Below are 24,350 nucleotides of genomic sequence, written 5' to 3'. Positions count from 1 at the left end.
AACAGTCAGCTAACCCAATTTAAATTTATTCCAGAAGAGACCAAATTAAGTAGAATTAATTCACTTCGCAAATTTGGAGTTTCAAGGGCACCTTTCTCTTCTTCCCTTTTTTGCTCTTATCCTAGAAAATTCTATTACTTATAGCTAAAAGCCCTAGGTTTTTAGTAATTTCACTTTATTAATAGTTTCCTTTCTCTGATCTCCCATGTCTCCACCCAGCTTCAAGGCCTACCTAAAATGCTACCTTGTCCTTGTTTACCAACCTGATTCCTTCTACTTAGATATTTATCATATCCTTTTGCAGAAATCCCACTTAGCCCAACTAACTTCTAAGCTAATTGAGGGCAAGAATTATCTTTATCACTGAGCATATAGGACACCACATAACTGGTACTTGAAAAACACTGAATGAACAAAAGATATCATGATTTCTAGATTATCAGATTTTCACAAAATGTAAGGAAAAAAACAAAAACCAAGTCTCTATTATGAAATTTACATAAACTAATTTTCCTCTATTTTGATTTAAAGATTTTCTTCTTTTAAACTAATTACAGCTAAGTGCCTAAAATCCCATGCCAATAAATTCTGGTCAGTTCAAAGTCAGTCTATTTAGAAATAGTTATTTCTCACAATTTTACATTTTGTTTTGAAATTATTAGATTAAGCTACAGGAAAAAATTGGCAGTTTCAAAACACTCACTTTTTGTCCATAGACAGCATCAGCTGGTTTTCCATTAGAATCCAAACCTCCATGAACGTAAGATGAGTTCTTTCCATAAAACCTATAAAACAAGACCTGATGACCCTCAAAAACCTTACTTTTCATTCTTAAAACCTGCCTTCTTATTCAATCATTCAAGTTTTCGTTATATTTAATAAGTGTAGCTTTAAAAGAACCAATGCCTGTTTTACCTATACAGTCCTCAAGCAGGGCACACCTGAGAATTTTTTTTTAGGTGCATACAGTGGCTATTTACCATTTAGAAAGCACTTTGCTCCACACCCATACAATCAGTAAAAGCATTATTACCCTAATTTTTGCAGATAAGGAAATAAAAGTTTAACAAGGTTACCACTAATAAGTGACAAACGATTCCAATTTAATTCCTGATTCAAAAGCCAATGCTCTTTCTACTGCATCATGACACTTCTACTGATGGAGAGGAAACATATTCTGCATTCTCTAACTGTCCAGTTTAACAAAAAGGAATGCCTACCTATGCAGCATGTCCGGTGCCTGGTTCAGCAGAGTATAATACTGTCTCACAAATTCCCGCCCGACCAGCAGGGGACTTGGCTTCTCCATAACCATCTCTTTGGTCAACTGCAACCTAGGAGAAAAAAATGGGACAAATCTAATTTGTATTTACACTGTATCTAGATAGCATATTTGTAATAACTTAAACCACAAAAGAATTATATTCAATCAAAAATGAAAGCAACTTAAAAAAGAAGAGCACATTTAAGTCTATAGGTCACTTTAAAAGAACAACTGTGCGCTCAGTGAGCTTTTCATTCTCTATTCTCTCTGAAATCATTTACCCAACAATCATAAGAAAAACTCAGGACTTAGAAGAAAAATAAATTCTTATAAGCTTTATGGTGACATCAGCCAATATACTAATAATAGTATTCCAAAAAAAATTTTAAAGGCTAGAAGACTGAAACCAATTAAAATAAAATTTAAAGCTTCAGGGTTAAGTTCCATACTGAGCTAAGAATATTCAGTTATAAAGTCTAGGATGGATGGAAGAATGTTTTTTATTGTACTGTGGAAGTGTTTTGTATTACATTGGATTGGGTTATTTTATACTGTACAGGATTCTTGAGATAACAGCGTAACATGGGCTGGCAAAGGGGAAGACACTTGAAAATTAGCCCTTCAAATATCTGAAGGACTACCATAAGAAAGCAAATATCCTGTGTAGGTTCAGAGGGCAAGACCATAACCAAAATAAAATTGCAAGGAAGAAGCATTCAAATGAATAAGGAAAAACTTTCTAAATAAGGAGAGCTGTAAAACAATGAAACCTCAGGAAGTAATAAATCTTCTATCACTGTGAGTGTTCAAATAAAATCTAGAACAGACTAACCAACCTCCCTAATTCAGATTCTACATATACATGTATTTATCAATGAAAGAAAAAATAGAACAAGGCAAGATTCACATAAAATATTTATGAAATTTGCAACAAAAAAAATCACAATTTTCAAAAACTGAAAATATATTTACACTGGAAATTTAGAAATGGTGCAAGTCATAAAACAATACACTCTCACTCTTTCTCTCTCTCTCTCTCTCTCTCTCTCTCACACACACACACACACACACACACACACACACACACACCCACCATGGAGGAGGAGGGGACCTTATCTGTACAAATGTTCAGGGCTAATTCATTTGTAACATACCAAAAAATGGAAACAGTACGTCCAAAAATTGGAGAATGGCTAAATTATGGTATATCCATTTAAGAAAATGCTGTGGGGCTAATTAAAAAACACAGTAAAAATATTGAAACCTAAAAGGAAATATGGAAATGTAAATATGAGGTAACAGTGAAATAAGCAAAACCACAGCTAAATACATACTAATGGGGATGAGGAAAAGAAAGGAAAAGCAGGACTAAAATGAATCAGAATTTTAGATAGGTATAGAGAGAAAGCAAAACATCTTTTTTCCCCTGTTATTTACTAATTCCTTTGGTTCTCCCTCATTAAAGTCTAGGAGTTATGGTAAGTTTTGTATGTTTATATGGCAGATTTATTAATAGCTGTTTAACACTTTTAGTTAGAAGCATTATTTAAATCACAATGTACACCAACACATAACTTAATGTCAGATAGTGAACTTTTTTTCAAAAGCAATTATGCTAATTTGTCCAAGTTCAATTTGAGTAAGTATAAAAAATGAACAGAGGGGATCAAAAGATTCCTATACACAACCATGAAGTTGTAATTGAGTAATTTTTTAAAAGTTTAAATCACATATGGAAAAAGACTAATTCTTCATCTACACTACAAATGAAAAAAAGCATTAGTTGGTTACAAATGTAGCAAATTATTTTAAAAATCATCTCTACTTAACAAAAGACAAGAATTAAGTAACTTTATGTACAGCAGCAGTAGCAAGAGTCCTAATTCCAGATAGACTCATAATTCTAACCCTAACCTTCAGCCTTTTTCCTTAGACTCATAATTCCCTTCTAATCCTAACCTTCAGCCTTTTTCCTTTATAGGTACACTATATATACATACATACATACAAACACACAAACACACACACACACACACACACGAAGGTTCCTTTTACCAATGATTGTTTTTAGCAAAACCGAAAGTTAAAATTACTTCAGTAATGTACACCTTTTGATTCCCAAGAAAGAATTTAAGTAAAAATCTAGGGTCTACCAATCGTATGCTTGTTTCGCAGTTCTGCAAATCCTGTGTCTATTCTCTATGAAAATAGAATTTATTTCTAATTCATCTGGACTTAGAGTCACATGAAAACCATAGATATGCATGTCAGTTGTCTACTGTTCAGGCCTTACACACACATTTTATAATTTTATTTCAGCTAAAAACCTGGTGGTAGAAAAGATTTGCTATAACAACTCTTACTGAATAAAATAAGATCAGACACACAAAGCTGCTCAAAGAAAAGATAGTAACTTCTCCAGTTCAAGTCTGTTTTGGGGTTGAGAGGTTTTTTTGCCCAGAAAGATGTGCGACATTTATAAATTCCATACTTATGAACAAAAAACCCCCACTTACTTACAAATGTATCTAAATATTTATAAGCACTTTTTTTTGCAGTACCTAAGAACTGAAATTCAAGAAGATGTTCATTGATTGGGGAATGATTCAACAAGTTGTGGTACATGAATGTAATTGATAGAACACAGGGAGATACTGAAAGACGTAAACTGATACAAAACCAACAAAATAGTACTAGAAAAACACTTCATGACTATAGTAAAGACAGGCTCAAACCCCACCCCTACACACAGCCTTCCCCACCACCAAAGACACCAAATGAGAAAGGCTTCACACACACACAAACCGGGGCAGCTAGGTGGCTCAGTGAGTAGAGCACCGGCCCTGGAGTCAGGAGGACCTGAGTTCAAATCCAGCCTCTGACACTGGACACACTCACTAGCTGTGTGACCCTGGGCAAGTCACTTAACCAATTGTCCTGCCCTCCCCCCTCTAAAAAAAGGAAAAGAAAAAGAAAAAAAGAGAGAAAGGCTTGACACCCCAAAGAATACTGCAATGACTATATTTTCCCTTCCATTTTTTGCAGTTAACCAACTCAACATGGAACACTATATATTACTACTGGTCTTGGTTGATATATTCAGTTAGTTCTCCTGAACTGCTTTATCTTCCTCCTTTTTATATAGGACAGTTTTTTAAATGGGAAAAGGAAAACCAGTGGGAAGTGAATGTGATATAAAGATTATCAAAAAGTTTTATAGACTAAATCATCTTAGAAATAAATAATAGGAAAACTGCAAACAGGTTGACCACTCCTGTTTCCCCCATCTATCCAGTAGAAGGGTAAGGAAATGGGAAATGTTAATTTGGTTAAGAATCTTTTTCTCCAATTAGCAGAGGTAGAGAATAAAGAAAAATCTTCACAAAACTTTTAAGGCCAAAATTAGTACAATTCTATGCGTTGTGTCAATAGCGCATAAAAAAAAAAGGAGCCAAAAGCTCAACTCTGAGCATTTTACAACAAGCTGTGAGGTAGGTAGCTCAATTGTCATTATTCATTTAACAGAGGAGAAAACCGAGAAATTTCAAAGGCAAAGTGAATTGCCTAAGATACTGTTAGGTAGCAAAGCTTTAATTTTTACCACCCAGGGGAGTATTCTTTCTGCTCTGCCATCAGGTATCTCAAATGAAACAGCACTTAATCCACTTCAGTGGATTTTTGTCCTCAGTATCCTAAAAAGGCTGAGAAGAAAGACAACTATTATTTAATTGAGCTAACATTGTAAAAATTGAATATGAACATAAACAATACTTAAATTCAAGTGGTACCACCTCAACTTTAAAATATTAAGTTTAACATAAAGCTAAAAACCAAATTCCATTCAATGCAAAAGTACAAATGACTACTTTTAGGACATCAACCCCCCCCCCCAAAAAAAAGGCAAAATCTGAGAACTGTAAATAAAAAATGAGAACCTTAAAGTTCCAGAATTCAATTCTTTCTCCACTTGAAAATACAGTATTTTGAGAGTGGGAAAGGATATAGCACTAGGCTGGAGGGTATAGAGAAGAGAAAATAGGATTTATACTACCAGGTTATAGTCCCCTAAGTGAAAAAATCTGGCCTTTTAAGGCTTTTAAAGCCTTAACTTCAGTTGATTTTTGACCAAGCAGTTTAGAGAATTGGTTGAGTTATATGGTCCATTCCTGACTTTCTCATACAAGAAAACTTCTAGGTTCTTTATAGTGCTAGAAAAAATTCATTTCAAAGTATAAAATAACTACTCCCAAGTGAACTTGATTCAAACTAAAAGAAAACCAGGATCTTACCAAGTTCTTTTATGTTCATCAGAAGAAGTATAATTAAATCTACTACTGTTTGTGAAAGAAGATACATTTAATTCTAAAAAGAAGCAAAATGTTAAATCAAGGTTTGCTTCCTATTCTTATCCCCAATACCAAAAAAAGTTCAGAAAGTCTTAATATGGGTGGTAGGCTATATACACAGCACATTAAGTGGGCTCCAATCTTCTTTCTCTCTAGATGTACCGGCTGTTTGCATGTCAGCACCATCTGCTTACTTCCCAGTCAAATAAGTGACTACAATTTTACAAACTTCCATCTTTACATGACTGACACCTTGGATGAACATTGTATTTAGTGGTTAATTGCCAATATAGAATAGCTTTATTTTAGGGTCCCTTCAGGACAACAGGCTAATAGATTTAAAGTTCTAGGGGACCTCAGAACATTTCATCCAACCTTCTCATTTTACTAAGGAAAGAACTGAGTCTCAAAGAGATTAAGTAACTTGACCAAAGTCATTAAGTGACAAAGCCAGAATTTGAACCCAGGTCTTGCCTCCAGTTACAATACTTCCAACTATACCCCAGTACCTCCATGAAAGCATCTTTCACATCCAACCTCCTGTCAGATAATAGTTTAACTACCCCTCAATCCAGCTATCTTTTTAAAGCTACGTAGCTCAGTATATACATACTTATGCTAAAATAATTTTCACCTGCTTTATGGAATTTTCTACCATCTGTTATAATTCTGCAGTTTGGAAGAAAATCAATGTAGTCTGTCCATCAAGTTACCCAATTGCAGTTATATAAATGTTTGATAGTACAAGTAAAACATTAAGCAAACCAAGACTCATATTTACCAAATTTATTGGCATTTTTAATTCTAGCAAACAGATGCTCCATCAGTTTGTGCCTGAAATAGACAATAACCATGTAAAATCAACCCATTTTTTTCCTTGTTTGTATCAGATTTCCTTCAAATATCCCTGTCATTTCCCTTGTACTTTAATAAAAAGCACGATTCACAAAACTGCAGATAAGTCAACTAAGGTCTTTCCTCATTAGCTATTTTACATGCTGGTCAACAAAAATGCAAAAAGGCAGATAGGGCAAGAGGAATTACTAGGTCTTTTTAATTTAACTCCTTTAAGTTCATGCCAGTTTTGGCATGGAGCAAATATTCAAAGCTTAAAACTAAAAGTTACTAAAATGTGCATACAGTAATACTGCTATACTAGGTATATACCTCAAAAAGATCAAAAAAAAGAGAAAAAGAATTGATATATACAAAAATGTAGATAGTAGAACTTTGTTGTAGCAGAACTGGAAACAAAATGGGTACACAACATTTGGGAACAGTATGAAGATGTAAAAGAATATTAAAGCACTTTAAGAAATGCCAAAAGGGATGGATTCAGGGAACCCTGCAAAGACTTACATGAATTGACACTGAGTGAAGTGAAGAGAACCCAGGGAACAATTTATAAAAGGACTACCACCTAAGGAAAAGTATGGAAAATTTTAGAACTATAATCAATTAATGACCAATTACGACACCAGAAAACTGATAATAATTCAAAATACCTCTGGGCAGAGGTGATGAACTTAGTGTAGAATGAAATGCATTCAGTGTGTGTTATTTTTTACTGTGCTTCAATTTAATGACCAATAGTGACACCAGAAAATTGACAATAAATCAAAGCATCTCTGGGCACAGTTGATGAACTTAGAGGTGTAGAATGAAATGCATTCTGTGTGTGTTGTTTGTTTTTTTACTATGCTTACTCATTACAAGAAGTAACTTGGGGGAGGGGTAGTTGTTGGGGTGGAGTTGAAAAACAGTAACGATGCAAAAAAAAATCAAAGAACTAAGGTATTTTAAAAATATGGAGAAGACAGTGGACAGTCAGAAAGGGATAAAGAAAGGAGAATAAGGCAACATTTTTAAAAATAAACTGTAAATAGCAATTCATTTTCACATACAGTCCTCTTTTCTACTCTTTGTATATAGAAATGCTCATGTTCATTGAGTTCACAATGAAAAGGAAAATTTAATTTAAAAAGACAAAGAAATATCCTCCCCTAAAGTTCTATTCACTTGCCTTGCCATACATGTGGAGATCCTAGTCCAAAGGTGGGGAATCTGTGACCTTCTAGGTCGTTGGGTGCAGCCTTTTGACTGTTCTACAGAACAAATCCTTTTATTAAGGGGACTTCTGTGAAGTTTGGATTCAGTCAAAGGGCAGTACTTGAGGGCCCTGAACCACAGGTTCCCCACCCCTGTCCCACGCTATTCAGCAGATCTCAGATTCTACAAAACTAGAAAGGTTCTATGTATGTTGTCAGAAGTTAGCTTAGCTAAGTACAGAGCTGCCTACCACACATCACCAAGTTGGCCACAGGGAAACGAATTTATTGGCTAGAGAAAGTCTCAAAATGAATTGTGTGAGACAAAGCACTGAAGGGAATTCACAGGTCCTTGAAGTAGAGAATTTTTTTTTGGACCAGACCTGTGATTGGAATGAAAAACTCCCAACACCTTCTTTACCAATGTGCGTGGACACCTGCTCTACAACTTAATCTCAGAGTTACCTGGGGCACTGAGGTTAAAAGACTGGCTCAGAATTAAAGAGCCACGTGTCAGAGATAGGACTTGAACCAGGGTATTTCGAACTCCACCACCAGCTGTCTATTCACCACATCAAGGTGTCTCTCCTTAAATAGTATGAATGTAGATTGTATATGCAAACCCTCTTTTTTGGCGCTCTGCCAAAAGGCTTAGACACAAAAGCATGAGGATAGGGGAGTTGTGAGAATGGGGAGTGATGTTTGTATTCCCCCTTTCCAGTGTTCTCTCAAGTCTGGTTTACCTTAGGGCAAAATAGCCAAAAGGTCTTTGACCTTGACCTTGGAAGGAGTTTGTAGGCAACAAAGGAATGGAGATAAATGAAGGAGACAAGAGAAGGTGGGAAACTTTGACACTGGTAACACAAGAAGAATGTTGAGGTTAGAGAAAGCAGAAGATCCTTGCTGAAGTCTTCCTATGGATTTCATCCAGAACTGAGTTGATAACTATCAGCAGAGGGGCACACACTAGGAAGATAGCCAACTACCATCCAAGACACAGGAACAAGGTAGTTAGTGAAACTGCCATGACAATTTTTTCCTACCCTTTCCTGAAACTGAGACCCATTTTCCTGTTTATTCCTTTGTTCTACTCCTTCCCTAATAGGTGACATACTGAAGCTACTTTTAAAAACTGACATTCTTATACAATATTATTTTAAGTATTGTTTATATGCATGAATAAAAATCCAAATGGCCAACTGAATCTGTGCCAATTCTGTTTACTTGAAAGTAATCAGTGAGATGATAAAGAGAGGGAAGACAACTGGAAGTGAAGCAAAAGGTAAAATAATTGAATTATTTTGTATTTCGTCAGTGAAAACTGGCTGAGGGCTTGAGCCATATTCTTAAGTGAGTGCATTAGAAGGAAAAGGTGCATGTCATTAGGGCCAAATTCCTTCCAGTTATCACAGTCACAAGCAAGTAAATAACAGATTTAAAACTTCCCTTTTAACTACAAAATCAGTGTTCTTTCCCACCATACTACACTTCTCCTAACCAGCCTAGTTACTATTTCCAAAGTCTAAAGAAAAAAATTCTGGTTAGTTTCTACATAAACAAATTTTACTTAACTCAATCGGGGGGAGGGGGCGGGTAAGAAAGTGCCTTGCATATGGACTCTAAATACATTTGTATCAATTATTTGTATATGTCTTATGCCATCACCACAAATTGCTTGAATTTCTGGTTACATTCATGTCTGTCATCTAAATTCCTTCTTCAATCAACCAACAAGCATTTATATTAAATCATCTACTATGTGTCAGGCACTGATACAAGGCACTGAGAAAACAAAAAAGTCAAAATCCCAGACCTCAAGGAGTTTACATTGTACCAGAGGAATAAAACAACTTCACAAATAAGTAACAATACATACAAAATAAATTTTTTTAAAGTGACTGGAGAAAAAGATGATATAGAGAAACTAACAACTAGGGAACCAGGATACCAGGAAAGGCCTCTGTGGCACCTTTTTATGTTGCTAGTCAGGTAGTTGTTTTTTTTTTTTTCTGTCTACTTAAGGCTCTAGAATACTCTCTACCTAATAGGAACATTAAGAAAATCTTGAGCTATAGCTTTGTAATATCAATTCAGTTGGGACTTTTTCACTGTTTTAGAATGATAAATTAAGTCTTTGATTGAACCTTACTAGCCCAAACCCCTATCTACTAGTTGCTAAGCTGATGTAGGCATGAAGGGGAGTTGCTAAGACCAGAGTCAACAGTATGCGCGTAAGTTCTGGTCACTCAGGCGACATCTGATGACATCCAAAGACTGTATAATAAGAGAGAACAGAGCTTGGGGCTCTGAGCCACAGGAGTGACATGTGACTCTGGGCCAGCAGTTGTTATAAGCTCCCCAGCTCCTGAACTCAGATGTTGGATGGTTCCTCGGTAACTATGAATTGTATTTGGTCTGTTTATAATGTATGTTTGTAATTTGTTTGTATTTGCTCTAAAGTTCAGGGTGCTGGCTTTTTCCCCTGAACTAAGTGAATGACATTTGTATGTTGGATTGAAATAAGATTGTTAACCCCCTAACATTACTTTCCTTAGTAAAGGGGATCAAAAGAATCTGTGCTGGCAGCGTTCTTGTTGTTGGACTTATCACCCCCACAGCAGCTGCTAGCCGAATTGCTGCAACAATCTTTAACACAACATCTTCTTGGAAGGCCATTAAAAAAAAACAACAAAGCAGGATCCAGTCATTTTGCAAGTGTCAACACTGCAATGTTCTATTAAGACTTAAGTCGAAGTTTCAAAACGTATATTAAGAGCTTCACTTGGTCTCAGAAATGCTGTATGGAACTTTATATTTTTCCACCCCACTGTGGTAAACTATCCTTCTGTGGCATTACCATACTACAGAAATTTCCCAAAACTATACCAGAACACCATATTGTTAAAGGCTCTAGGGGTCTGAAGTTACACCAAATTATGGTAATGACCTTTAGTTTCAAATGGCAAAAAGCTAAGCCTTTAACTTCCCTCCCCTTCCCAACTTTTTCTAGCTACCTTTGTGAAAGATGGAAATGTGGCCCAGAGATACGTGTACCATTCAAAAAAAGCTCTTTTGTAGGCTTTCCCCAAAACATGAATTTGAAATCAGATTCTACTTTTGTGATTACACTCTTACCACTGACACACAAAGTTAAAAAAAGATCACTAGACAGGTTACTACTTTAAAAGAACTAAAAGGAAAATTAGTAAGGCCAAACTAATGTAGGAAATGGGAGTTGGAGTAAAAAAAAAAATCACTTAGTTCTACGGGTTGACTGAAAAAAAGCATTAAGGCCTATGCTTAAAACTATTCCAAATCCATAATTTTCCAGTATTTTGTTGTCTAGAAATGAAACAATACCAATATTCATGGTTCCTAAGTTTAGAACGAGAGGGACCTTAGATGTCATCAAGTCCAAGCCCCTCTCATTTTACAGGTGAGGAAACTAAGGCCCAGAGAGGTGAAGCAAACTGCCTAGGCACAAAGGTGGTATAGGTGGAAGAGGTGGAATGTGAATCCTGATCTTCTAAATTCCAAAACTACTGCTCTTTGTACAATATGCTACCTGTCAAAAACTAAGTAAACCATAAAACTCAATTCAGAAATCATCTTGTCCAACTCTTCATGTCTCCATTTGTCAGATACTGGAGTGGTTTGCCATTTCCTTCTCCAACTCATTTTACAGATGAGGAAACTGAGGCAAAAAGTGTAAAGTGATGTGCCCAGGGTCACATAAATAGTGATTGCCTGAGGCCAGATTTAAACTCAGATGAGTCTTCCTGACTCCAGGCCCAGCACTCTATCCACTGAGCCACCTAGATAAAATTTAGAAAAAATACATATGCATCCTTCTTTGCAAAACACTCACTAATTTCCTAATTCTGTAAGACAATTAAAACCACTATTGCAGAAAGATGCATTACACCAATTCTAAGTGAAGTGCCTTAATCTAAGAGCTAATTAAAAGTAGACAGATTAGTTTTAATAAGGCCATCTAATTTTAGTACTAACAAAGAGGGCAAATAAACTTTGAGAGGCACTGTTTTCAACATGAATTTCAACAGTGTAAAGCTGAACCAGAAAGAAAAAATCCCAACCAACTTTCACCAGAGACTCTCATTATTCAATCATCACCTTAAGTCAGACAACTTCTGAACTTGAGTTGAAATTTTACTGTACCAATAGTGAAGAAAACTAAAAGTGGCTCCAATCTGGAGACCTTTAAATAAGGAAAAATTCCAGAGAGTATCTAAATAAATTAGCTGAGAGGCTCTATAATGCTTGAATCGTGACAGCTAATTCATAGGTCTCAAGCATTAATTACCTTTACACTGGCTTCCCTTACACAATGGTCAAGTTTAGAGTCAAGTTAAGGAGTACAAATTGCCCTACTATAAGTTAAATGACATAATAGAAAATCTTTTAGAAAAATCACTTAAGAACAAAAACATATCTAAATAAGGCCATTACCTGCCAATGTCATAAGATTAACAAAAGCTAAAAAATTGAATGTATACTTCAAGAACCTGGAAATTCAAATTTAAAATTGGTAGGAAAGACTAGGTAGATTGTGGAAAGTTTATTTTATTTAGAAGTCAGAAAAAATTTCTTAACTACACTTACGTCCTAACTTTTGTAAATGAATCTGATACATGTCTTATCCCACCATTACCCTGTGCTTCAAGTCGTTTGGAATACTGCAAAAGACACTGTAGTACCTAAACTCAGGGCAGTTGTGTTGTGAACTCAGTATCTACCAAGTAATATAGTAAGAGTTTGCTTTTTTTTAATGATGTGTAAAAACAGTTCCTATCTTCATTTAAAGAATAACTTAGTCCCAAAGCTTTCTTTCACTACTTTTTTACTATCTTCAGTTCAACTTATTTACAAGTTGGATATTCAGTTGAAATAACCACAACTGCCCTGAAATTAGATCCTACATTTTTAAAAAGTATTCCAAATGACAGGAAGCCTTCCCTACTCCCAATAGAAATCACTCTTGTATATCCATGAAATGCAACTTTTTCCAACTAAAAGATACTTGACTTTCTTCCTTTCAGCAAAGAGGGCAATAAGGTTGTCAGTCAAGGTTAGATGGTTTTGCTTAACTCTGTTACAAAAGAGGGTTGACAGGGGAATGTAGGAAGAGGTTATGTACAGAAATGTCAGTCATGTACAAGAGAAACACCAAAAACACTTTGTTGGCAACAAGCTTTAAAAAAAAAAGGAATCCAAGAGAAAATTCACTTCCTGCTTTTCACTGCAGAAGTGGAGGACTATAGATGTAGAGAATACTGCATATTGTCAGATTGGCAAATGTATTGTTTAGCTTTATTAAACTGCTTTTCCCTTTTTTAACCTTTATAAGAGATGGCTCACAGGGCAGAGGAAGAGAGGGATATATTGATTACAAAAACTTGGCCACTGAAGCATTACTCACTATTGCCCCCTCCCACTTTTCAAGTCAACCAAGATTCTGAGTAAAATTTCCCAACACATTTGTCTCTCAGAGTAAAACTCACTAGGTTTGAGAACAACATTCTAGATGCTGAACCAATCCACTGCTGAATTCCATGCCATAATAGTAGAAACTAACAAATCTATTGTGGTTCTAGTTGTTAACCTACTAGGTTATGCATTATAATGCAAAAGAACGTAGAACTTCCAGTAAGAAGGCCTGGGGTTCAAATTCCAGCTGATAGTAACAATATGTTATTTTGAACTCTTTTTTTTCATATACAAAAATGAGAGGGTCAGATAGACCAGATGATGTGTCTTCCAGCTCTGATCCTATGATACTAAAAACACTGTTAATTTTTACAGTTGTCCTGAATGTGTACATTATATTTATAATACTGGCTAACCCAAATCTTTTCAATATGCAAAAAGGTTTCCATGATTAGTTATTTTTCACTCAAGGTCTTTGTCCTCTCTATTAAGGAATGAGTCTCCCCCAGCAATCTCCATAAAGAGCTGTAATGATTCTTAATGGCAATTTAACATACTCTTAATATATACCACTATCATTTCACTTTACCTAACTTTTCAGCCATAGGTCCAAATCGTTAGTAGGGACTTTTCCTTTTCTACCTCCATTTAACTAAAATTGAGTAAGAAGGAGACAAAGTAACTTTCTAAGATCAAACAGGTAAGGTTGCAGATACAGGGCAAATAAACCACAAGCCTTTTAACTCCCAGTCCAACACACTTTCCATACATCACCTGGTACCTTTCAAAATTTGATTTTGCTTTTTTTGTATAGGTCAGGAACTAAAATATACCTTAGACACTTCAATACTGAGTTACAAACAGTTATTACCATGAAAATACTTCTGTGATCATTTCTTCTTAACTGAGAAGGAATTGGAACCATCACTTTGCCAAAAACTAACAACAATAAACTGAGATAATCTAAAACATCCTAAAAATAATTTAAGTATATAGCATTATCTTTATGATCTTCTAGGAACTAGAACATTAACCACCTATAGTTTCATGTTCTACTAGATTTGTACCTAAATTGATGCTGGTATTTTATTTCTCAGGGAATTTTGTTACAAGACAAAAAAGATCTAAATCACCTTCCTTCATTTTACAAATGAGGAAACCTCCATTGTTATACAGTAACTGGCTTGGAGTCCTAGGTCTCCCTGACTCAAGTAATAGACTGATACAATTCAGCTGTCTTATCTAGCCCAGTGGTTAGGAATTTGTGGGAATATTTGCGGAAGTTGGTCCAAGGTACCTGAAGCAGTAAATGATTATCCATATGTTATAAATATATTTTTACTCTCTGACAAGCACATTTGAAGCGCAAGTTTGTTTCTGCAGCAATTCAAAATTCTCATGATCATGCCCACAATGTTCTTATACTTTTCTCAATGTATTATCAAATTGCTTCCAAACTGCTACAAACATGGATAAGGCAGAAATTAGATTTGTATATCTATATATTTGTAACGTTTTACTTTTCTTGCTTTCTCAATGAGTAGAAGAGGGGATAGAGTGAGGAGAGAATTTGAACTGAAAATAAAATTAAATTTTTAAAAACTGCTACCAACAGGGGTTTGACATGAGTACAAAGATAATCAAATGTGTGTACACACTCTCAGTGTTCTGTACAATGGTGATGGTCAGATGTATATACATATCCTATTTGTGTACTGTATAAAGCACCAGTCACTTTGTTTCAATTGGCATGTAACTGTACCTCATTAGTTATATAACCATATGACGGAGATGTTACTAACTTTACATTTTGGTAGCACAAATAACAATCTATTTGAAAACTATGATTGTTGGGCATGTTTACTACAAGACATCTTGAAATCGTCACAAACTTTTACAGAAACAAACTTTATATTGCTTCTCACTGCAGCATTAAGGCTATTTTCTGACAGATTTTCAAATGAACTGGTTGGCAACACTTCTCATTCATCGAATGGAATTTCCATGAGCTTAGAAAGTCACATTTGAGATTCTCCTTACTGTTAGTTTACATATAAACATTGTTAAAAATGAAACACAACTAAACATAGCACACCTATTACGTAATACTGTTCTTGTCATTAGCCAGTGGGATAGTAAATAATTTATATCATGACTTCATTTTTGTAAATTGGTTAGGTGGCTAAAAATAAATGATTCCTCAGGAATAGTTTGTAAATTCTGCCATTTCCACCACATATTTGTGTGAGCAAGCATTTTCACTTTATTCTTGTTTTAAATCAAAACACAAAAGTAAACGATGCAAAAGCCAGGCTTAAGACTATATTTGGTATTGGGCCAAATACTACAAAAATTGCCTCCAAATAAAAAGTCCCAACATAGAAGTTAAGTTTATATTACATTAAACACCTTCCAAATTTTAACTCATTGCATTAAAGATATTTGACATCATTTTTAAAAAAATTTAATATGAAGTCTCCCACACAATAGTAAACATATAAGGTCTTGTTGGATTACTTCAATTCTTACAGAATGTACCACATAAAATACTCATCATTTTAAATTTTTGTAGTTTCATATTTGAAGTTTTCCTAATTACAGATAGAATAAAATTTTATAGTTTATTTTGCAATTAAATAATGCAAATTTTTATTTGGAACTTTTGGGAACAAAAATCTATCTTTGCAGTTACTGCAAGCACTTAATAGATTTAAAAGAATATCCTGAGTTATATATTAAATTACCCTAAGTGTTCATAACACATTTTTTATTAAAAGAGGTTCACCAAAAAAAAAAAAAAAAAAAGCTAGAAGCACTGATTAGTTCAGCCACCTCTTTTTGCAAAAAAGGGAAGGACAAAATAACCTGTGCACTTTCCAGGAAAACTGCACTTCTAAGTACATATATACTGTCCTCAAAAATTAAAAATGTTATCTTAAAAAGCCCCAATGATAATGACACCAATAAGGTAATCATTTGTTACAGTATGGAATAACAGCAACTTATCCTTTTGAGTTACATATTAAAAAGTTTCTAAACTGCCAAGATAGGGCATTGAGTAGTAACAGGTTGCATTCGATGACCTGAAGTCTCTTGCAGCTCTAACATAGTATTAGACAAGATCTCCAAGGTATGGTGGAACCAAGCAACTTACTTAAAAAAAAAAAAAGGGGGGCAGGGGGAAGAAGACTGGACTCGTATGATTCACATCACAACACAGCGGTGTATAGCATCACTGACACTGAATTCGAGCATATCTGCTTCATTTTAACCCACCTTCATTCAATCCTCTCCTTATACCTACCACATGCCATTTCCATCTCCTTTCCTGACAGAAAGGGCTTGAAAGAGGGAATAAGATAACTACATCAATTCAATAGGACAATGCTTGGGAACTGCAGGCCTATCAAACTACTGTCAGGTATTTCTTTTTAAAATTCTTCATTACTTTTTAGAAACAGCTTTGCCTCTCACCCTTTACTGGCATATCAAATATAATCTTTAAGACCAGCTTCCCATTTTTCATGTTCAAGATGAAAACTGGCTTGTAGTGGATACAAGTCTTAAAAATGTTTTGATTTCCCTAGGTTATGAATTTACCTGAGGAAAGAGAAATTCATATAAAAACTGAAACACAATAATCTCCAACTTCAATATCTGAAGTGTCTTCACGATCAGAATGAAGCTTCATTTAAGAGAATTTTGGGTCTTGTTTTTAAACATTCTTTAAGGAGTTTGGTGCACTGCACCAATTAAAAAATTACAAAATGCTGGTAATCACTAGATAAGGATTCAAGAGATTGATCATAATCCCAGTAATCATCCTTCTCTGGAAAATGGTTAATTTCACTATGGGCTACGTACCTTACATAAAGATTATAAAGTTATTAAGTTATAAAGAACTGCACCACAATGTAAAATTTTCACATTTTCAAGTTGATTTAGGATGCAAAACAGAATATGCCTAAAAAAAATTCCCAAGATGCCAGATTTTCTCTCTTGCAACATCATTAGTATCTGTTTTAGTGTCTTGCTTTTTCTGGTATTCAAAAATGTTAAGCAAGGCTAATTCAATGGGTATAAAGGAAGAAGCAATGTGACATGGCAGATATACTGAGCTAGAGCAATAGGGAGACAGTTCTGTTATCAGCAATTTGATTGACCAGGCAAAGCACTCATTCTCTCAGGGCCTCTTCTTTCCTCATCTGTAAATTGAGGACTGTGAGTCCTTTTCAGCTCTTTAGAGTTTTAACGAGTAGTCATAAATTACAAAACTACAATTTTAAAACTTTTTTGTTCTTCATACATGACATCCATGGGAAAACTTATCACTATCAAATTTCACTATACATATATATGTAGAACAAAATCAGAAATATTCAGTTGTCTCAGGTTCAAATGCCACATGTGACACTGGGTCTATGACAAGGTCATGTCACAACTGCTAAGGCTCAAGCATTGTTGTATAGGTGAACCATTACTATACATCACACTGCTAGGTGGAATAACTAATGGAACAACCACTAATTTTTAATACCATGAGTAAGCATAAAGTTACTTTTAAAAAATATACTTAAGCAGAAACACTGGATATTTTGTGTTACTGCAGTTTTTATGGCTAGGAAAAAAACCAAAACTTAATAACTCCTTGGAAGGACTCAAGCAGTCAACAAATTTTTCTCATCAGTTCATGGTTGACCAGTAAGATAAAATTAGATTGTTTCATACTTTCCCAACTACCAGCAAGACTATCCCTGCAAAACAAAATTTTAGATAAAGTCAAGACTTCTGTTTTCACTGAAGCCTTGAAAGCATTCCAACATCAAGAAAATGAATACACCAAGATGAGACTAGTAAAAAAAATAATTATGTGGCAATCCAATGTTAAGTCTAAATTGGCAATAAACTCTTAAGGGAAGACAAGGCATTTTTATTAAGTAAGATAAACGTTTCACTTTTATCACAAATCTTGAGTTTTAGATTAAAATTCCAACACCTTAGTGTCACTTTTCTTCATGCTCAAAATCAAATCTATGATTGGTAAATCCTTTGATGTGAAGCAGTGGTTAATAAAGTACAGTTAAATAAGTTGGCCAAAAGGAGGTCATAAAGAGAACATTATCAAATCTCCTACAGCTCCCTAAGAGAGCTGCCAATCCAACAGAGTATGAGTTCAATATAGGACAAAGAAACTGCTACTTTTGACCTATTAAATCAAACTCGCAAGAACTTTTATACAGTCTTTCTGTAAAACTTAACCCTCCCTCTCTTTTTCTTAAAACTGTTGCTTATGCAGAAAACAGAATGTATCTCTTGGCTACAAAGTTGCTTCTTTTTCTTAAATTAAGGGAAATCTTTAAACAAAATGTTTAAAGTCAATTCACACATCACAGAAAAGATGAAATTCTTCAAGACTCGCCATATCAATATCAGAACTGCATTAGGTTGGGCTTTCTCCCAGGTAAACATAATTTGTGTCGTGCACTAAGCAACAAAAGACTTCCTATCACTACAGGTTTAAGAAAGCTTGCCGACAGACAAGTTACTACTTGAAAACTGTAAAACGAAGGTTCAGTTATCCAGCAGATAAGCCACTTGCCTGGGCCAATAACAGGAATACTTACTATCTACAGGCTGCTGTTTACTTCTATTAATATTACAACATGTATTAAGTACCCAGTGCAATATACTGAATTATGTAGTAGGGATATAGATTTTTAAAAATGTAATTCCTGGAGGATTAGATATACACAGATTTAAGTATAAAGGGATGCTACAATTGAAGTAAATAAACTCAGACTGGAGGCTAAGTCATTTGTTAACCTAATCCTAAACCATTTTTTTCCTAATGTTGCAACTTGAAATGAACTCTCTGATGTGCTGAGCAAACTGAGCATCTTTGTGCTAAATCAATATATTTAGTATAATATGAACTTAAGTATAAACCTGATAGTACTATCTTTATTTCCTAAAAAGCCACTCCCTCTAATCCAGAGTTTATTAAATTGTGTCTTGGACTCCCTTCGGCAGCCTGGGGAAGTCTATGGACTTTTCTCGGAATAATGTTTTTAAATGCACAAAATACAGGGAATACAAAGGAAACCACTTATACTGAAATACTTATTAAAGCCATTACAGCCAAATTCCCAGACCTCAGGTTTAAGAACACCTGCTCTAAAAAGTCAAAAATCAGCAAAAGAATGAACATAGTAGAGCAGCTATGCACAAATATTTTTTACAGTAAAGATGTTCGTTTTATTCACATGCATTATACGAAAAAATATTAAGTTTTCAATTCTCAGCCAAAAATGTACTGTCAAATGTATACTTCAACAGTTCTTTCCAAATAAGATAGAGAATATTAGTACTAGCTACATTACAGGGTTATTTTCAAGGCAAGTTTTAAGAAAAAGAACGTCCAATAATAGATTATTAATTTCAATAGGTGCTGGTTTCCATTCAAACTCAATTTTAAGATGATGGTTGAAATGGTCTTTGTATAGAAAAAATCTTTGCCTTAACCAGATTATCCACGGATTCTGAGAGAATAACATACAAAAGAATTTCTAATCCAATAATCAGGTTTTGCATTCAAGAATTGTCTTTTATTTGCACACCAGTACAAAGTTCGTCCACAACATTTGCTGGGCATAAATTAAGACAAGTTTAATTTTTAAGTTGCTGAGACCTATACGTTCTAAATTCCTAGGTTCCATTTTCCAAAATTCTCCCTAACACGTTTCCCTTGCCACTTTCCTCCAACTTAAACAGCTTTTCCTCCCCAATTGACCGGAGACTGGGATGCAGAAAATACCCTACTTACCATCTAGTTCATTCAATCCCTTCATTTTACAGATGAGGAAACTTGAGACCCAGAGATGTTAATTGGCCTGCCCAAGTTTATACGGGTAGAAAGTAGCAGAGGACTGATGATATTCGGCCCCTCCCCCCCATACCACTCTAGCTTTGGAAATCGAAGTCCAAGGAGTAAAATGAGGATTTTTGGGTTAATCGCCTAAGTCTCTAACAGTTCTAAATACAAAGAATCTGCCGGATCCGGGGCTCTTTCCTCCCACCACGCTGCCTCTGCATCTGAGATCTAACGGACCCCCGCTCCTCCGTCCTGATCTACGTCTCCCTTCCCTTCGCTACAATGTACTCCTCTCCCCGGCTCCCCGCACAGCCCTCTCCTAACGGCCCCGGTCGCAGCTTCTCGTTCCGAGGAGGTCTGTCCTTGCACTGGAGTCACGGAAGGCGGCAGGAGGCTCTCTCGTGGCGGCCACTCCCGCGGGGAGGCGCGGGCCGGAGGCCTCCAGCTCCGGGCCGGACACTTTTTCCATTCGCACACGTGAGGGAGGAAGTAACTCCCGCGGTGCCGGCGGGGAAGGGGCCGCTTCCACCCCTCCGGAAGCGGCGCTGCTAAGCACCCATCTTAGAGCCACGCTCCCCGCGGGGTCCCAAGATAGAGACCGCGGGGCAGCCCACCACCGGATCCTCGAAGCCTCCGGGAAGAAACCCTGCGGTCCTGCCGGGGGCCGCCCCCCACTTTCCCGCCCAAGATCGGGAAATCCCGGCATTCCAACCCTCTCTCCCCCACACACGTATTTGCTCCCTCCCCTCCTCCGGCGTCCCTGGAACCAGGGAAGCCAAGGCCCAGGGGCAAGCAGGTGCCTGAGGAGGCTGCAAGGGTCCCGCGGAGAAGTGATGGTGGCTCAGAGCGCGAGAAGAGAAAAGAGACGCGCACTAGGCTCCCGGCAAGGGGAATGCAGGGCGGGCGGTGGTTGGGGGAGGGTCGCGCGCTCGTGGCCGTTGGAATGAAGTGGGGGAAGAGGAGGGGGGACGCTCGGATAAGAGAACGCGCCTCGCGGCGGCGCTCGTGCCTCCGCTCCCTCCAGCGCATTTTTCCCCTTTCCTTTTCTTTTCTTTATTTTGGTTTTTTGTGGGCAGCAACGAGGCTCCAGGTGAAAATGGGCTCGCTCATCCCCTCCTCAGTAGCTCTGTCCTCAATGGCCCTCTCTCACCTACCTGCAAGGCTGAGCGGTAGAGGAAGAGTCTTCACTCCGAAGCAGGCCGGGTAGCAAAACTCTCTCACGCAACGGCGTCCGCACACACGCGTGCTCAGCCGCCGGTACATATATCAGGGCTCAGCCTACCCTGTTGCTGCCGGGTCGTTCGAATCAATAGCCAATCTGGAGCTCGTCCTCAATTCTCTGCAAATGTCAATTGGACGTAGCTCGAGGAAGGCGGTGCAGCTATTGATTGGCATGAGGAGTAACCTATGACACTAGGAGGAGGTGGTTTCCCTTGTCATGGATTGACACTGATAATAACCAGTAGCCGAGGCACAGAGCGGAAACGAAGGTGGGATGAGACTCGACCGACACTCTTCTTAGCCAATAGCTTCATAAACCTTCCCTTGTTAGGTAAAACGTCTCCCTGGGGCGGAGATTGTTTTCCGTGCAGGAGCGGTTGCTCCGCAATATAGGACCCGTGTATTTCAGCGTAGGAAACCCTGAACATCAAGGGGCGGGGACAAAGGGGCGCCATCGCTCCTTCAGAACCAATTGGGGTTCGAGCAGCCAATGACTGACACCGGGATGGGCGGGGGTGGTCGGAAGGGGTTGATAGTGCCAGGTTCTGTGGAGTTCTGGAAGGCTACGACGCTGCGGGCCTGGTGTTCGAGCTTGTCCCAGGCCTGGGCTCTTCTGACGGTGAAGGAGAAGATGGGATGGTCCCTCCAAGGGTAGGAAGGGCCGTAAAGGGGCCTGGGGCAGCGGCCAAGGCGCTCGGTGCGTGGATTGAGGGCTCGAGAACCCTCAGAATTCTCTCTCAGGCGCCGTGCCCTTTGGGCCCCTGAACACCGCAGGACCAGCCCTGCGGGGCGCCACGGCACCGTACCCGCTAACCCCCGCCCCACCCCTGAAATTTGTGCGCCTGTGACACACACACACACACACACACACACACACACACACGATTCCCCTTCCCCATTCCTTTACGCTTCAACAATAGCGCATTTATATAGCACTTTGAGGTTTGCAAAGTGCTTAACTGACCAACTTCACCCATCACTCCCAACTGGCTAAGGACCCCGAGCTTAACCTGTTACCTCAATGGGGACTTCAGATGTTTAAAGTACAGAGCTCCCCCAAAAAGAGATGACCTTTGGCAGATCATCTAGATGCAGCTTGGTGAAGGACCAACTAGCCCTTAAGGAAGGTGGTCTCTTTCATCTAGAGCTCTGTGTAGAGACAGGTTAATGATTTAATTTTTTTAAAAGTTTATGTGTTATTTTGACAGTCCCTGCACCCCTAGGCACAGAGCCTCAAACAAATGTACTCTTAAATGAAGCCGGAACACAAGTAAAGCTTACCGTGAGCATCAGCTGGCATTTGCCCCTACTATGTGCAAAGGCACAGTGCTGAACGCTGGGAAGACAAAGAAACATCAAACGGAAAAGACAGCTGGGGGAAAAAGAATAGTGGAGCAGACAGGCAGATAGCGTGAGTGAGTATAGCTATTAAAAATAGATACAGATGTAGATATAAAGGAGACAGAGAGAGAGGCAGAAGTAGGTTCCTACTGCTTAATCTTGGAGAGCCTTGAACAAGGCCCCAACCTCTGAACCTCAGTTTCCTGACTTCCTTATTGTTAGGAATGTTACTGAAGATCAAATGAAATGCCTGGTGTATTACATAGTTTCAGAATTATAAAGCAATATCCAGTTGCAGTTATTTATTATCAGAACCATACACCTTTAGGGTCAGAAGGACCTTAGCAGCGATCCAATCGAACTCTTCCATTTTACAGACAAGAGAACTGAGACTCTAAGCAACCTACCTAAGGCCATACAACCAATAAATGACTGACTTGAACCTAGCAGATCCCCTGAATCTAAGTCCAGTGCTCAGTGCTCTTTCCATTATAATAAGTCTCCCTGGTAGGGAAGGGGAAGAAGAGAAATTGCTGCCTCCACCCAGTAGAAGTTGGGGGAAAATGTGGAAAGAACATTAAGTAGGTCAATCTTTCAGTAGTCTTTAGAGGCATTTACACCTTTCTCTCATTGTATGTTCTAAGAAAAAGCAGGATCCAAAATCCAAAGTGTTTTACTGATAATTTGAAGGAAAGCACATATTGCATGACCTGTTATTCTGAAAAAATTCCAAATGGAGATTGCTTTACCCAATCTATTTTAGAAATTTGGAGGAAGGTGGGGTAGAGACAGCTGGAAGTTATCTTAGGAGTAATCTAATTTTGCAGAGTAGGAAAACTTAAATGTGTGTGGTTACATAGGTAGTAAATAGAAAAACTAGGTTTCAAAACCAGGTATTTTTCAAATCCAAGACTCCTTCCACAATACTACCAAGAACAGACTCTCTCTGGTAGTGTGGCTCAAATATTTTGGGGGTGAAAAGGTGGACCAACCCCTGAAATGATTCCAAAGGGGTGCAGATTGCCAAGAAGAAGTTAAGCTGGAGTTACAAGGACATTCTCTAACCCTAAATCAAACAGAATAGGCCTGTTTTGTATAGGCAAACTAAGAATGGTTTTTACATTTTAAACACAACAAAAATTTTCTGAACCCTGAAAGAACTACTCCCTCCCAACCTCTACCCCTACACCCTCTTCAGGAAATGGAAGGTGAAGACAGACAGTGCCTGAAGGCGCAACTCAGTTGGATGGCTGTTCTATATTTCCAAAGAGCTTAGCTCCTGGAGAGCTAGAGGGAAAAAATAGTCACTGCACTCAAAGCTCTTAGAATTGATAGACTCTGCTCACCCTGATTAAAACAGCTAAAGGTTTTCCCTAGTTGCTTACCAGGTATGTTAATAACTGACCTTCTTAAGAGAGTTGAAGCTTAGGCCTCTGGGCTGTATGATAAAAGAGTGATGATACAACCCACTCTTCTGATATAGAGGAGGTAGCAACTCAAGGGAGGACTCCAGCTGATTATGGCGACACAAAGAAGCTCTATAACTTTCTGCTCTATGGGACCTCACTTAGAACAACCAAAGCCAACCACAGGACCAGCAAAGCACTATAGAGCAAAGGTAAGAAGCAGTACCTGGATGGATACCTGTCAGAGACTACATGCCATGATATTAGCCGGGAGCCAACCCTAAAGACCTGGGACCCCTGTAGCATTGGAGGTGTGAGTTACCCAATCCACAAATACATACTGGCAACACACATTCCTGATATGCATAACCTTTCACACATCTACCTAGCTACATTTGTTCCCTA

General features: G+C 37.6%; 1 protein-coding gene across 2 annotated transcripts in view; it reads right to left on the bottom strand.

Moving 5' to 3' along the window:
- Window positions 1–21,605, bottom strand: part of G3BP1 (G3BP stress granule assembly factor 1) — a 41,589-nt gene extending 19,984 nt beyond the window's left edge. Inside the window, exons 1-3 of one of the 2 annotated variants that reach the window (XM_036749632.1) lie at window positions 21,132–21,605; window positions 1,221–1,334; window positions 704–785 (exon numbers count right to left, since the gene is read on the bottom strand). In XM_036749632.1, coding sequence (XP_036605527.1) covers window positions 704–785; window positions 1,221–1,315 — 177 coding nt within the window. In that variant the 5' untranslated portion in view covers window positions 1,316–1,334; window positions 21,132–21,605. The remainder of the gene's footprint in view (window positions 1–703; window positions 786–1,220; window positions 1,335–21,131) is intronic. The other variant, XM_036749633.1, reaches the window with a different exon arrangement.
- Window positions 21,606–24,350: the final 2,745 nt, after the last annotated feature.

The sequence above is a fragment of the Trichosurus vulpecula genome, chromosome 3 (assembly GCF_011100635.1).
Source record: "Trichosurus vulpecula isolate mTriVul1 chromosome 3, mTriVul1.pri, whole genome shotgun sequence".
Classification (NCBI taxonomy): domain Eukaryota; kingdom Metazoa; phylum Chordata; class Mammalia; order Diprotodontia; family Phalangeridae; genus Trichosurus; species Trichosurus vulpecula.
The sequence above is the reverse complement of the archived record's forward strand: the minus strand, read 5'-3'. Positions and strand labels throughout refer to the sequence as shown.